General features: G+C 37.9%; 1 protein-coding gene across 3 annotated transcripts; it reads left to right on the top strand.

Annotated features, from left to right (window-relative positions):
- The first annotated feature begins 274 nt into the window (after window positions 1-274).
- LOC122655810 (shaggy-related protein kinase kappa) lies at window positions 275-16178 on the top strand. Of its 3 annotated transcripts, none has more exons than XM_043850155.1 (13): window positions 275-536; window positions 3183-3431; window positions 3854-3946; window positions 4063-4122; window positions 4215-4487; window positions 9456-9530; window positions 11466-11522; window positions 11610-11750; window positions 11863-11913; window positions 11992-12087; window positions 12655-12738; window positions 12848-12950; window positions 15715-16178. In XM_043850155.1, exons 2-13 carry the CDS (start codon window positions 3279-3281, stop codon window positions 15801-15803), a joined length of 1275 nt encoding a protein of 424 aa, XP_043706090.1. In that variant the 5' UTR covers window positions 275-536; window positions 3183-3278; the 3' UTR covers window positions 15804-16178. The 3 variants fall into 3 exon arrangements, with proteins under 3 accessions (XP_043706090.1, XP_043706092.1, XP_043706091.1); XM_043850157.1 differs by having other exon boundaries at window positions 275-529; window positions 3176-3431; XM_043850156.1 differs by having other exon boundaries at window positions 275-487.
- The last annotated feature ends 48 nt before the right edge of the window (window positions 16179-16226 follow it).

Here is a 16226-nt window from a genome sequence, read left to right on the forward strand (position 1 = left end):
ACCACGACAACAATCCCGCGTCATCGGGCGTCAGATATCCGAAAGCAATTTAAAAGGATAAAAGCTCGACTTCGTTTAACATCGTCTTAATTGACCGTTGGATTCTACTCACTTGTGGGACCCACCAAATTATCTGTACCAATTGGACGGACTAAAAACTCTCTCTCACGTTAAACCGATCTCACAAACCGTACGCCGTAAAGAGAGAAGAGAGAGAAAAGTAGATATTAGAAAGGGAGGAAACATTTACTTTGTCAGAGATATCGAAAGACGAAATTAACCAGTGAGAGAGAGACAGGGAGAGAGGGAGAGAGCGAGAGAGGACGAAATGCTTCTGAAATTATTCTCGAAATAGCAATCAAGCACCTCTTCACGCCCTATTTCATTGTTTCGTTTCGATCTTCTTCTTTCTTCTCTATCTGCTTCTGTTTCTCTGCAATTGGGTTTTTCCTAGCTCTTTTTTTTATCCGGGGGTGAAGCTAATGATGTATAGATTCTGTTACGATTTGTGCCTGGAAATTCTCCAATCTTACCAGGTTAGTGAGTCAAAAAAAATAAAAGGGAGAAGCTTCTTATGAATCTTTTTTGGATTCTTTGTCTTTTGGTTTTGATCTATTGATGAAGAGAGGGGAAGATCAAATTATGGAGATTTCTGTCTTGGTGATGCGAAACCGGTGAAGATGTTACTTTTACTGTACTGATTCCAGTATTCTATAGCTAATGTTATATTTTACTAATGTGAGGCTTTTTGTTGACAGATGTGTTTTTGGCTGTTGATAGTCTTAAAATTGTCTGATCCTTGCATAGTTGCTGTTCAATTAGTTATCTGGGTTTTTTAAAAATAGTTTCAGTTAATTTTGGTAAATTGGGAGGACGGGTCTGGTGAAAACCAAGAAGACAGAATGTTTCAACAAACATTAACTGAAGTCCATTTTAATTGAAAACGTAATTTTGAAAACTAACATATTTTGTTGTCTGGTGTCTAGTGTATAGGATTTAAGAATTGATAAGTATAGTATAAGTTGAGGCAGTTGGTGAACTTGGTTTACCCTTACTGTTAGATCATCTAAAATCTAAGTACTGAACAAGTACCTTAGTCATGGTTAGAAATGTGGGTCTATGATATCAGTGTTTAGGCATAGTTTTATAGTAGATTACTTGGTCATTTAAGTACTTCTCTAGGGAGAAAAAAAAATTAAAAAGCAAATAAAGAAGGTAATGCCAAATAAGTTATTACTTTGATGACAATCTTTATGCTTATATCACCCCCATCTATCGTTGCAAACTTCATGCAGTGTCAGGGAGTGGGGTGCTTATTTTGATAAGCGTGAGGGAGGTTGCGGACTTGCCTCCAATAGGACCGTGAAGGTCTGCCATGATGTCCAACTACATATTCAGCTTCTCCAGGTAGCGGCAGTAGTGACAGTAGCTAAGTGTTTCTGGTTTCTAGATATTACTTAAGGGCTGTTCTGATGGAGAGTAATGCCTCTGTTACTGAAACCAGGGACCTGTGTCCACTTAAGTGTCTTGTGGATAACCACCTCCCATCAAGGTGGTTATCCTAAGGTTATGTAATCATCTTCTCACTCCTTATGCTGATGTGGAAAAATAGGCCACATCAGCTTATATTTTTGTTTATTTTTGCCAAGGATGTATTATGTTGACGTCAGTGTGAACATGTGGTCCTTTTTGAAGGAAAAACTTGAGCTTCATCTGAGACTGGTTTTGCACGTCAGATATCATCCTAGTGTAGGAATTTATCGTGTTCTTCTTTTAGATGATGGGCGGAGATTTCTTCTTTAATATGTGGACCTAATTAAAGATATGCATGATGGTGTGGTGACTAGTATAAGAATTGGAGGGGGGTCAAGGTAATGAATTCCCAATTACAATTGGGTTACATCGAGGATCAACTTTAAGCCCTTATTTGTTTGCGCTTATCATGGATGATTTAACCAGAGACATTCAAGATGAGATTCTTTGGTGTATGCTTTTTTCCTAATGATATTGTTTTGGTGGATGAGGTATTAACTCCTAGTTGGAGTTATGGAGACCAACCTTGGAGAAGTGGAGAGGTGCGTGCAGAATGTTGTGTGATCGAGATATTCCTTTAAAACTTAAAGGAAAATTTTATAGGACAGACAAATGACCGGTTATGATGTATGGTGTGGAATGTTGGGCAATTAAGATCTAAGAAGCATCATATAGATGAACTCATGTAGCGAAGATGAGGATTTTGAGATGGATGAGTGGCAAAACTAGGAAGGATAAAGTAAGGGATGACTATAGTAGAGCTGATTTGGGAGTAGCTCCAATACATGATAAGCTACGAGAAAATCGTTTGAGGTGGCATGGCCATGTTCAATGGAGGCCTTTGGATCCAGTATGGAGGAGTGATTTGATTCAGATTGAAGGAATCAAAAGAGCTAGGGCAAACCTAAATGACCTTAGGAGAAGTGAGGAAAGAGATGCATAGCTTAGGCCTTGTATCAAGTATGGCCTCAAATAGAGCTGATTGGAGGGCAAGAATCCATCCTATTTAGTTGGGATAAGGCTGAGTTTTTTTTTTTTTTTTTGTATATATAGGATTAAATCTTTATGGCATTTGGTCTTCTCTCTAGGCATGTAATGTGGAGCATTGCTTTTTTCTAATCCTTGCCTTAATCTTACTTGACATCTTATGTTCAAGCATTCGTTGACTAATTTTGATAGTATAAGCTTAAGCAGACAACTCTATTTGCCAAACGTTCCTTATCCTTTTTCTTGAGTTCTAATTTATTCTTTCATTTGGAGATGTTTGATATCCAATCCTTCTTATGCATCATTCTATTACTATATTCTTTTGAGATGATGGCAGTTTTTAGTAGTTTCTGGTAATTTGAGGGGTTCGTAACTTATTTATTCAACTAGTATTTAATGAACATTGATTTACTGCTCATGACAAATGAAACCAATTATTTCTTTCACTAATATTGTTGAATCTTTTGTCTTCACGCAATTTCTTAATACCATGCCACTCCCTTTTTGGCCTTGGCATCATCCTTTGAGAGGTCTAAACCTGCATTAGAACAAATCTAACCTTCTGCTTATCAGGGAGCAAAAGAAAAAAGAAATATGAATTTTCCTAATTGACTATATCCTCTGTCTCTCTTGCTTTTGACTTTATGCTATTGTTTCTTCAGGAGGACTGGTGCCTCGATGAGATGAAGTGGAGATCTACAATGAATCATAAAGAGGCTAGCAAGAACTAGAGTTGATATTGCTCACCAGTTGTATTTATGGCATCTGCTGCTGGTCTAGGACATGGTGGTGTAGGCAGCTCGAGGACAACTAACAGCTTTAAGGGGTCATCTAGTTCAGTTGACTGGTTAGGAAGAGAGATGCTTGAGATGAGGTTAAGCGACAGCAGGTTGGACCAGGATGATGATAGGGTAAGCATCTGAATCTACAGAAAATTATTGAGTTCATGAGTTATGCTGGTGTAAATTTTTATGATTCTTTTCAGATTGGAATTTCCCTCTAATCACAATAAAAAAGAGTGGAATTTCTCCATCAAATCTTGGCTCATCTTACTATCTCCATGGCCGAGTGGAACAATTTAATCATAAAGTGCACTGTGCCTTTTTCTGCACGGTATATGGGATTACACATTAAATTTGATTGGGAATACCATATTTTCCATACTTTTGTGCACGTAATCATAATTGCTTGGTGTGGGTGATTGCGTTGTTTATAAGGGTATATTGACGTTGTAATGACAATGTTTTGCAAGAATTTTATCAGAATTATAGTATTTATAACTGTGATTACAGATGTTTCTTGCACCTAGTAACTGGGATCATATCTCCTACAGGATAGTGAACCAGATATAATTGATGGCATGGGTGCTGAGACAGGACATGTTATAGCAACAACTATTGGTGGTCGGAATGGTCAACCCAGACAGGTTGACAGCTTTTTAATCGTGAATGTCATTGACTTCCGGTGTGATGAATATTGTTAAGATTTTTCTTGATCAATTCCTGACATGTTTAAGGGGTACTCTTTTTATTGGATTGACAGACATTCACTTATATAGCAGAGCATGTGGTTGGAACAGGTTCCTTTGGTGTTGTTTTCCAGGTAACCAGAATTTTTAATCATTTCTAATTTGGTTGCTAACCATGTTTATGTTATGTTTTATTCTTGGGATAATTGATTGCTAATTGGTGTAGGCCAAATGTAGAGAAACTGGAGAAATCGTTGCTATAAAGAAGGTTCTCCAAGACAAGCGCTACAAGAATAGGGAGTTACAGATCATGCAAATGCTGGATCACCCTAATATTGTCGCCCTTAAGCATTGCTTCTTTTCAACAACAGATAGGGAAGAGCTTTACCTAAATCTTGTGCTTGAGTTTGTCCCTGAGACTGTTAATCGTGTTTCAAGGCACTACAATAGGATCAACCAGAGAATGCCCTTGATATATGTCAAACTCTACACTTACCAGGTTGGTTTGTCCTTTCTTGATTGTCCAAACTTAATATAGAATGATCACTAGGCTTTACCCCAACTGCTTGGGGTAAGCTGTATAAATCTTGCTTCACCAGCCTCTCCAAACTGAAAATATAATTGTGAAATTTCTAATTAACATGAGGTCTTTGGTTGTGTGGAGATGCTGATTTTTCTTTGCCACTGTTGAAGTTCTTAACCATTGGATTGTAGGAAACGCTAAATTAATCTATTGGATGGAAAATGGGATTTGTAATATAATGAAATGATGAATGAGATCTTTTCTTCTGTTTTGGTTTTAATTTTCACTATGGTCTCAAACTTTTAAAAACTTTTCCCCCTATTTCTTTTAGTATTTGATGTTAAATAATACACTAAAAAGAGAAAGGGAGTCATTATGTGTGTGCTTGCTTGATAGGAATCTGTTTGTTTGCTTTCTTCTCCATTATGTGTGTGGTCCTTTGGCCTAGGTAAGCTCTTAAATGGGTCGCACGCAATTACAGTGATGAATTAACAGTTGGCACCCTACAATATCTCTGTGTTGAATTACCTTGTGTCTTGGAATCCCTTATACTTTCTTTTTTCAATCTCTAGGTGTTGGAAAGTAGTTTCCTTACCTTGCAAGCCGCCATATTGAAAATCTCTGTCCATTGCCAACTAGCTCTGGTGTCTGTATTTGACCCACTAATTGCTTCATAATAAAGGAGAGTCAATGTAGGATCTTCTAGTTTTGTGTTATGAAAGTGTGAAATCAGGTTCTTGAATGATAAAGGGAATTTTTTGGTTCAAATTTGATACTGAGACTGAAAGATTGAATTTTATAGTCGAAAAGTACTGTGGTTTTTCAAGATCAGAATCCAATAAAGGATTGGAAAAAAGGGATCCTGGTTCTAGCTTGAGAAACCAAGGGTTTTAAAAGCAAGAGGAAGAGGAACAGAACAAATCTCCTACACAGTTGTGCTTAAGAATGTAAGCAATCGGACTTCAATTGGTGAACCATCCTTTTTATTTTAAATATTTTGATTTCTATTACTTTGACAGAAGGAGCACATTTTAAAGCCAATGTGATAATGATGCCAGTTAAGATTGAGAACCACAGAATTAAGGCCAACATTTTTCTTAATACACTCCTTAGGGGGTGGGAACTGATTCTCATTGATGATGTCTCAGAATTTTAAGATTTTCATAATTTGTTTTGAAAAGGAAAAGGAAAAGGAATTTTAGTTAAGAAAAGAGGAATAAAAGAATGTAATATATATGGTTAAACAACAAGCTGCCAGTGACTAGGCATGTACATTTAGAAATGAATAACAGAGAGATCATAGTTTTCATGGCGTCGATGCTCAGTCAACCCCTTGACGCCTTGAGTTTTTCCCCTCCTCCAATGCCTAGGATCGCCTAGACGCCATGACAACTATGAGAGAGAAGGTTTAGCATATGTTGCTGAAGATGACATATGCATAATGGTATGGGGATTTCTCCAAAGGTTTACCTGAAGTAAACCTTTGGAGAAATTCCCATACCAATATACTCCTTAGCAACCATAACTGAATGAAAAAATTCCACTTAGAAACCGCCTTCCATATGTCTTCATTGGTAGCTATACCCACAATTCCACTGTACAACTTCAAATGATGGCAGTGGTTTAATGGACCATTGGAATGGGTGGTTGATCCTGACACTGTTGATTGAGAAGCATGGAATAATCTGCACAAGGTCCAGTTTTTGATGGTTAGAGGCCATTAAGGCTGTTCAGTTCTTAATAGACTGTTGGGCCACTGGTAGGAAACTTAAGCTAGTTCATTGGGAAAAGAGCTGGAGAGACTTGATATGAAGATCCGAACTGGAATAACAGGGTACTAGTCACATCACCATGTGTGTGGCGTGTTAGATTGGGTAATGGGTATTTACACAGTAGAAACCACACTGAAATTTGAGGGGAATACTCGTGTTACTTTTGTTCTTGCAACAATCTTACTGGGTGGTTCAACCATGGGACCTTCAACTGTAAGTCTGTAACGCGAAACTGATCCGATGCTTGGTCTGGTTTTGAAAGCATTGATGAAAGAACCGTTCACAAATTGAATATGAGAAACGATTTGACCAGCAGTCAAAGCCTTTGAAGAAGCTGACCCAGATCTTCTACCACTACAGTGTTTGCTGGGTTTTAGATGGCCTATATTCACGTTCTAAAACTCTTTGACTATGTAAACCAACATGTGCAAGAAAATTCCTATCATTTTTTCCCAGGATCTTTTTGGTGTGGCCATGACAAGAAATATTGACACAGCCTATAGATCTGTAAAACAAACTTGAACATGAGTTTTGGTGGCCACGTGGTGGACTCCATGCCTCCCATTTGTAGAGGTAGCTTTGTTCAGGTATTAGTAATTCTGCATTAACAGATTTAATTACCAATGAATTTTTCCCTTATGTGACGAGGCTATGATGTGCTCCACCCAAGGGTGAAAGTTGTTTGTAAGCTGGTGTCCAATGGAGACAAAAGGTGTCATAGTGGCTGTGCCCATGCAGTTTTTTCATATATTTGGGTTATGCTTTTAGAGAGTTAGTTCATGTGAGAGGGCAATGTAAAATGAATGTAATTCAAATAAGTTGATGCTTGTCAATCATCTTGAAGTAGTGTTCATGACATGTAGCATAAATAGTATATAAGTTTGACTTGTCTAACCAGCTTCTCAAACTCCCTTTTGCTACTTGTTAATTTTTCAATTTTAAGAGGGAAAGAAAATCTAGTCCTCTTTTCTTGAGTTCTGCAAACTTTCTGAAATCCTGATTGATCAGTGTATCCTCCTCACCAGGAAATATAAGGAACAACTACAGAAACATAGGTTTGATGAACTTGTTTCATCAACCACCAAAGGATAAGAAATCTGAAAAATTATTAATCTAGATGTTGAATCAAGATTTGTCATGTTTGGTGGATCTGGATGGTCGTTGGTACAGGTGTGGGTAGGGGTTTTCTTTCAACTTTGTTTATTTACGCAACTGTGTTGTGGATTTTGGATTTCTTTTTTAGGTTTTGTCACAATTCACAACAAGGGGTTGAGTAAATTAATACAAATATTGCATGGGAAATTTTGATTTATCCAAAAAAAAAAAAAAAAAAGAGGCTTCATGTGGAAGTTCTCTTAACTGACAAGAGAATTGCTAGCATTTCCTCTTGTATAAAGCAATATATATATATATATGTTTTTTATGGGTACTTAAACTATTCGATTCTGTGGGGGGTGGGTGGGAAGGGAAGGTGAGAATTAGGAGGCTTGAGCCCAAGACCTCCTGGTAGGATGGGCTTTTTATGCTCCACACTCTACCAAGTGCGCTAGGCACTTCTTCTGAAGCAATATATTTTTAACCCCTCAAAAAAAGTGCAATAGCCTTGAGTTTCTTCTGGGTAGTAGAGTCCTCATGCACTGACAGTGATGCAGTTAAGATTCTCCAATTGGGCCAATCAAGCTTTGGAAGCATAGTCGTCAAGGCATCTAGGCAACCCAAGGCGTCGGAGGGGGCCTGAATGTCAAGGTGACACCAACAAGGAGCCTAGGCGATACCTTGACCATTATGCTCGGAAGACTTTGTTTTGGTCCATGGTTGGGTTCTATGGACATCGGGCTTCTTATTTTTGAGTTTATTGATGTAATGAGTCTCTTCTATAAGCCCATATTTGGGGTCTTAATTCTGTATGTGGGATTAAGAATATAGATAAAATTTTGTGGGTCCCATGTGCTGTTAAGTAAGTTAGTTTACTAGAAAGAGTCCTTTTAGTTAAGTATTTTATGTCTTATTGTTATTCAGTAGTTTATGTTGTTTGGAGTCTTATTTAGCAAGTATTTGATCAGTTTAAGTTAGTTTTTGTTTAGGGAACATGAAGGGATAGTTTTTTTTTGGTTTAGGAGTCCTAAAGTCAATTTATTTGGTCTTTATAAATAGGTTTGTAATCCTACATGAATTTATGGAATTTTGGAATGGAATAATGGTTTTATTTAGTTAATATTAAGTTTGTTGCCTTTCTCTCTGTCCCTTTTCTCTCCTCTGTCTCTCTTCCCCTCATCTTTGCGATTACCTTTCTTCCCTATCCTTGCTGATCGATCTGCATTAAACATGTTCATATGCCATTTCTGGCATTGTCAAATTCAATATTAGGTTTTCCTTCTTACATAGACTAGTGAAATGTTCATGCGCTACATGTAATGTTCAATAACAGTAGCATATCAAATGTCGGTCTGCATATCCAAGAAGAGTACCATAGTTGTCACGGCGTCACGGCGATCCAAGTCGGTGGAAGGGTGTCACGTCGATATATCGACATGTCGCCCGCCATGGCGTTGCCATGGCGAGCATGTCGACCATGTTTAATTTTTTATTTTCTGTATTTTTAATGTCATTTAGTATGCTATAATATATGTCCTATAACATCAAAAATTAACATGAAAGTGTACTACACTACTACTAATATACTATGCCACTATGGTTTAATTCATGAAAGTGTAACTAATATCCATTAGTGTATATGAATGTATGAAAAATTGAAAATATAGATTAACCTGTCAAATAATTGAAAGCAATAGTAAAAATCAAATGATAGGCTAACCTGTTTACTGAAGCTTGATAGCAATAGTCTTTCTTCAGTGTGTGTGATTTGGAGCAAAGCATCTAAGCTATTAAATGGTTTAAAAAAAATAAATTTAAATCTAACTTTTATATGTACAAATATCGACCGATATGCCAACATATCGTGGTATGGCGTCGCCATGGAAGCCATATCGAACGATATATTTACATCCACTATGGCGTAGCTTGATATGCCACCTCTCCCAGCGCCAGGACGCCATGGCGCCATGGCGACGCCATGACAACTATGAAGAGTACTGTGACTTTCCTGTTGATTTACAATTTTGAAATTTCAGTTATCTTGGTGCATCCTTAACCCTTTTTGTTCTTGATGCAGATTTGCAGGGCGCTTGCTTATATACATAATTGTGTTGGCATTTGTCATCGCGATATTAAGCCTCAGAACTTACTTGTAAGTTTCTTCTTTTTTCAGCACTAAGCTCTGGGTTAATTTTTCGGTTGTCCTTTACAAGCATCTATTTATAAACAAGAACCAGTGAACTGTGTTTGTATGTAGTAAACCATCACTACTCGAAGCTAGGTAGACCTCAGTACAAACTTTTCAAGTTATATAAGTGTTTCGTAGTCTTGGTGGGGATAGTGGTGAATGGGCAGGTAGAGATTAAGTGGCACTCCTTTAGGAAGTTTCTAGGATAAGTTACTAGAGAATAAGTAAAAGAAAGAGCAAGTTCCTGAAACTATTCTAGTTTTGATAGCCACAGAAGCAGCTTGTCCTCAAAGCTAATGTTCTTGCACGAGAGTATCACTTTCTGGCTAGGTGGTGCATGACAGTGGATGTTACTGGTATTCCCAGTGTGATATCAGTTCCTCCATTGAATGCTTTAAGGGTTCGTGGCCTCAGTGCAGAACTTTGGCCTACAGTTCCTCTTTACTCTATTGTTCTGGTAGGCATCACTTGCATTGAGCAGGGGCTTCTTGGTTCCTCTCTCCTGCAAAATACCATACCATTGGTGTTACTAGAATTCTGTCTGATACTGATAGTGTAATCATTTGATATCCTATCAAAAACCTCGTCACCAAAGGTGGTGGACTTTGTAGAGACCAGCACCTAGGGATTGATCAAGCTGGAAAAAAGCTACCAACATTAGTGAATTGACTTGTCTGAATGCCCTTGCCCACAACTAAAACCTCCTTGATGAAAAATGTCTTGGGTTGGAGTGCATTGGCTAGAACCGGCTGTCTGAAGGCCCTTGGCCACAACAAAAACCTTCTTGGGAACACCCTGAGATACTTATTTAATTTTTCTCCATAAAATTGAGGCCTCCGACTGGGTTGTATGGGAGCATCCAGTTTTGCAAATGCTCAACTGTCTTCTATTTTTTGGTGGGTTCAATTCTTATTCACATGGGAGATTAAGTATGTTCCTCCTCATAGGTGATTAGGAGGGAATATTCTAATGTTTCACGGTTGTATTTTCTCTTGGAGAGTCATATCTGTACTGTGGAAAAGTGAAGATCCAGATTGAAGTTTCTATTGCTAGGGATATTTTGGTATTTTGAAGTTCAGGGTATTTTGATAATTTTCATGTAGAGGTTGGAGGGATATTCTGTAATAAAATAAATTTAGGGGTTGTGTGGTCCATTTGTTAGAAGTTTGTTTTTATTTCTTGCAATATGGTTTGGGAATCAGTAAGTTGGGAGTCACATGTTAAACATAGGAGCTCAGTTTAGAGAACTAGAAAGTGGTCATATGGTTTTGTATATATTTAGATAGGAAGTTAAAAGGTCTATGTTTCTTTTTTGTTCAAAAGTTGAGCCACCTTTTATTTGGGAATTAGTTAGGCAGGAAGTTTTATTTTTTTCGAGTATTGTTGCATTGTATAAAGGTGATGAAGATGGGTAAGCTCTATAATTGAATTGTTAATTTCTTTAATGAATTAAAGTTGCATTGTTACTGTACTTTTCTGGTCTTATGGTTGGTGCCCTTTAGTTCTAGTGCTAGTTAGTGCTTGAAATAAACCCTAGTTGAGTTGCAGCTCATCTAGTTATCCCTCTTACATTCTTCTCCTTCTTTTCCTTATTTATTTATACTTTTACTTTAGTTACGTTGTGCTCTTAATCTGTCCACATCCAGCCATCTTTCTCCAATTTTTTCCCCAATCAAATCACCTCCAAACTTCACCCATAATGTGCAAGAGTAATTTTTAGAGCTTACCATGTTTAGACAGAAGAGTATCCCCCCCCCCCCCCTTCTGCATGAATTAAGTACAGGAGTAGGTTAATTTCCATTTCTCAGGCTAAAGATGTAAGATTTGCATTGAGACTGTTTTTGACCATGTATGGTTGCTACTTCCGTTAAAATGAAAAGCCAAATTGTTTTATTTCAGGTCAATCCGCATACACATCAGCTGAAACTTTGTGATTTCGGAAGTGCAAAAGTATTGGTAAGGCTTTGATGCAGAGTGTTTTGATAACTACTAATTATGATTTGTTGTGATTGGTCAAGGTTGATTTTATTTCATTTCATCCAGGTTAAAGGAGAACCTAATATTTCATACATTTGTTCAAGATATTATCGTGCTCCTGAGCTCATCTTTGGGGCAACCGAATACACAACTGCAATAGATATCTGGTCTACAGGTTGTGTAATGGCCGAATTACTCCTTGGACAGGTGATCTTGTACTCTTTTAAAAGCTTTATACATTTTCCATCTTTCTTGGCTGTCATCACTCCCACTGTTTACAATTGTTTCGTGTTTTTCATCTATCTAATTATTCATGCAGCCATTGTTTCCTGGAGAAAGTGGGGTCGATCAACTAGTTGAGATCATCAAGGTAATATTATTTTCAGTGATTAGCTTTCTTAGTAACCTTCAGGTCAGGATATTCATCCTTTGGTTTTGTTTTGTGTAGGTTTTGGGGACACCTACTAGGGAGGAGATAAAGTGCATGAACCCAAATTATACAGAATTTAAGTTCCCGCAAATAAAAGCTCATCCATGGCACAAGGTATGGATATGTAACACCCACTCTTTGGTGCAAAGCTTCTCATTGTTTAGTTTTTTTTTTAATTTTTAATTCTTGACTACTTTGAAGTCAATTTAGATATAGGCTAATGTAATACCAGGACCAGTTCTATGTAGATGGTGGCCTTTTGCCCCACCACCAGCCAATATAAATCTTACTGGTAGGCACTCTTCAGGTACTCTCTTTTTTTTTAAAAAAAATTTTAATGCGTTTGCAAGAAAATTCTCGAAGTTGTTGGCACGAAGAGTGAGACTTCGGACACCACAACATGGTGCAATATAGAAAAGCCATTCTATGTATCATGCCAAAGCACCATGCATATGGGATTGAAGTTTGAGAACATTTTGTCAATCTCTATGACTTGCACTCTTGGTGGGACTATTAGTATGGTCCATCTTCTAAGATTCGAAAGAATGAATAGTCAAGGATTCTGTCTTTTGTGATTCACATCGATGGATGCACACATGCTTGCATCTTATATGTTTCTTTTTATTTTTACCGAAGTAGTTCCATTTCATGATATATTTTCCCTATTATTCTTGTTTCCAGGTTTTCCAAAAGCGTTTACCCCCAGAAGCTGTTGACCTGGTCTCTAGGTTCCTTCAGTACTCCCCTAATCTGCGATGCACTGCTGTGAGTTTAATTTGAATTCAATACTCCGCAATGTTCTTCCTTCGCATTTGGTGTAGAATCTATTTATGGAATGAAGTTATAATAAACTTTCTTTGTGGTGATATGGCAGTTAGAAGCATGCACTCATCCTTTCTTTGATGAGTTAAGAGACCCGAACACTCGCCTGCCTAATGGCCGCCCTCTTCCTCCCCTTTTCAATTTCAAACCACAAGGTAGAAAATATTTCACTGCCTATTATTCTTAAGCTCATATGTGTGTTTGGTAAGACAGTTTGTACTACCCAAGTATAACCAAGGGCTGGAATCTGCTGGAATGTTTTGGGTTTTATTACAGGTCAGCTTGGATCACTTCAGAACTTAGTATAATCACATTAATATCAATATTGAACTTACTAACATGATAACTAGGAAAATAAATGTTGGGTGGGTGGTGATCTCTAGAAGCGTCTGCCTTAATTATGATACAAAAGCCTAGAAAAGACTAATGCTTCTTTTGGTGGGACTTTTATGTGCAAAGCATGTCTCGAATAGCATTTAGTGATACTAAGAAAATAATAGGTTTACTCAAAAATAGAATGCAAAGTCAATCCCTTTCTCTTAGGCCCCGTTTGTTTAGAGGGGACTTGGGTGGGGTAGGATTGTTGGGAAGATGGGACCCATATGTTGGTGGGATTTTATTGGGGTGAAAATGTTGAGCTAAAGTTATTTTGGATAGGCTAGGGGTGGGATTTTGAAGTGCCACATCAGCAACAAAGCATTTAATGATGTTCCCTGAGCTTTTGTAAGTTCACCACCCAGGATAACCAAACAAGGTTGGGATGGGATTTTGAAGTGCCACATGGCCCACATCAGCATTTTCCCATCCCACCTAAGTCCCCTGTAAATAAACGGGGCCTTAAAGAACTCTTCCTTTGGAATACAATAAAGAAAAAGAAGGCAAGGTAAAATGCCAGTGTGTCCCCCTCTTTGACCTTGGTAATCCCTTCTGTTGTGAAACGACTCTCCTTTATACAGAATACTCTGCTATAACAGCTGTTCCCAGTTATTGAGCACAAGTTTGTATGCTATATCAGACTTCAATCATCTTCATTTCCTGACATATTTGCCATGTTTCTATTACTTGGTGGCCTTGTAAGTAATGTCCTTTTCCCTTCCAATGTGTTTGCCAACCATTGTAGTTGTTCATTGGCTCATGCTTCAGATTCTAGTGCTGTATCAAATTTAACTTCACCTCTCTGCATACTTCAGTCTCGGTTTTCAAATCATGTCTTCTTTCACTGTTTCTACATCTCATGTTTCAAGGGCTCCCCTTTTTTGTATAACCCACGAGCTCCTCATGCACATTCATCCAGGTTATGTCATCTGTACTTCAGTTCGTCAACCATTACATGGATAGATTCTTGTTTTTCCTAGGAGACCTTGGCTAACTGTACATAAAAGGGCATAATATGTCCATCTGTCAGCCATGGCCGGTCCAGGTGACCTCTTTTTCAAAGAATTGCTGGACAAAAAGGTTTACATTTAAACAAAAAATGACTCTCTCTCTCTCTCTCTCTCTCTCTATATATATATATATATATATATATATAAGATTTAGATCTAAATTAGGCTAGTGGGTAAAAATATCTTGAGTTCAGGTGGAGGAGGTCACCCATTCCAAAATACCAAGTACCAACAAAATATTCCAGATTAGTCTGACAAAATACAGAGTCTAGAAAAAGGTGTCTGCCATCTCCATGTTGCACTTGCACAAAGAACATCTGCTGGCCAAGCTAAACCCTCTCTGCTGTAAAACTTCGAGGGTCAAGTTCTTGTTAAAAGAAAGATCCCAAGCAAAAACAGCAACCCTGGGTGGAGCTTTGGTTTTCCAAATGGTTGCTGTCTCAGAACTCAGGATCTGGAATGCATAAAAAATCCTGGTATGCTCTCACAGAGAATATCCCTCCAACACCATTGTTCCAAATTCTATAGTTAGCAGCAAGAACGTCCATAGAGGAAATGAGTTGTAAAAAATTAACATCTATTTCCCAGTCTTGAAGGTTCCTTTCGAAAATTATGTGCCAATTAACAGCACCATCACATACGTCTGTACACTGCTGTATCAAAGTATTCTTATTTTCTCACTAATTGCCACATTCCATACCCAGTTTCCGGACATAATGATCAGCATCCTGAATATTAAAATAATTGCCACATTCCATTCCCTGTTTCCTGACTTAATTTCCGTCATTCATGGGGGCGCATTGGTCATTTCCAACCCCCCCATGTGTCTGGGTGTGGCCCCTGCGTCCCACGCAGTGAACATTTCACCATTTTAATTATATCACTACTCTTTAGTGGTGTATTCAAAGGTGGTCGTCCACATGTCCAGCCATCTCAAACTACTTTGTCTCATCTTATTATGTACCGGAGCTACTCCTAAATTATACTTGCCGTTACTTATCTTTTGTAGTTTTACCACTCGTTCATCTCAACATCCTCATATCTACTACACTAGTTTTGATTTTATATTGTTTCTTGATCACCCAACATTCAGTTCCATGCATCAATGTGCAAGTGTAAGACATAGTCTTTCCACATAGTTGACTAGTAAATGGTGGAACTTCAACTCATAATATGGGCACAGCATCACACTTTATAGCCCTATCACTACCATGCATTCTCTTGAGATTTCTTCCATGTCTTATTCATTATATCTGCACCTTGTAAAATGGCAGTCTTGTGCTGTCAACTTTTTATCCATACCATGGAACTAGATATCTGTGATTTCTTGTTTGAAGTGGAAAAATGCCCTAATCAAGGGTACCTTGAAATATGCTTTTCTTCTACTTCAAATGCTATATTTTTTTGTATATACAAAACTGAAATGTTACTGATCTTCATGTCAAATGTAGAATTTTATTCTTGACCTCTTTTGGAAATGATGTCATGATGGATTCTTATCTCCATTGAATATCTTATATATTCTTTTGGGCAGAACTATCTGGCATCCCATCAGACAGTCTTGGGCGCCTTATTCCAGAGCATGCAAGGAAGCAGAACTTGTTCATGGCATTGCACACATAGGCAGTGAGGCAGCTCAGATGGACTCATCACCTCTTTCCATGTCATCTGGTATTGGAAAAGTGTATAAATTATCCGCCCCTCCCCCCCAAATTTTCCTTCTTCAATTTCCCTGTTTATTTTGTAATGCAAATGAAGTTGGTATGATGTTTTTAAAAACCCAATGAGTTGTAGCAATTTCGAGTCTTTCCAATTTCTGTTCAAACTGTTTGAACATCTCTGGAGTTAAATTCAGGCGTGCTCTTGTTTAAATGTCAGGACGTCGTAACCTTTGTGCTCTCTGCTTGTGTTGCAGACATACATGTACTATGAGTTTTGTTATGTTGATCACCATGTACCACCATACTCTTTTTATCAATTAAATGAACCGTGCTTAATTTTCTTATGCGTGGCTGCCCACCATGGTCAATATATTGATTCCTTCAG

This window comes from Telopea speciosissima, chromosome 3 (assembly GCF_018873765.1).
Source record: "Telopea speciosissima isolate NSW1024214 ecotype Mountain lineage chromosome 3, Tspe_v1, whole genome shotgun sequence".
NCBI lineage: Eukaryota > Viridiplantae > Streptophyta > Magnoliopsida > Proteales > Proteaceae > Telopea > Telopea speciosissima.

What these genes read in the sequence shown, in the direction of transcription:
- LOC122655810 (XM_043850155.1), top strand. Translation starts at nt 3,279, where the DNA reads ATGGCATCTGCTGCTGGTCTAGGACATGGTGGTGTAGGCAGCTCGAGG. An exon ending in GGAATGGTCAACCCAGACAG is followed by an intron (nt 3,947 to 4,062) that starts GTTGACAGCTTT and finishes TTGGATTGACAG; the next exon opens with ACATTCACTTATATAGCAGA. An exon ending in TTAAGCCTCAGAACTTACTT is followed by an intron (nt 9,531 to 11,465) that starts GTAAGTTTCTTC and finishes GTTTTATTTCAG; the next exon opens with GTCAATCCGCATACACATCA.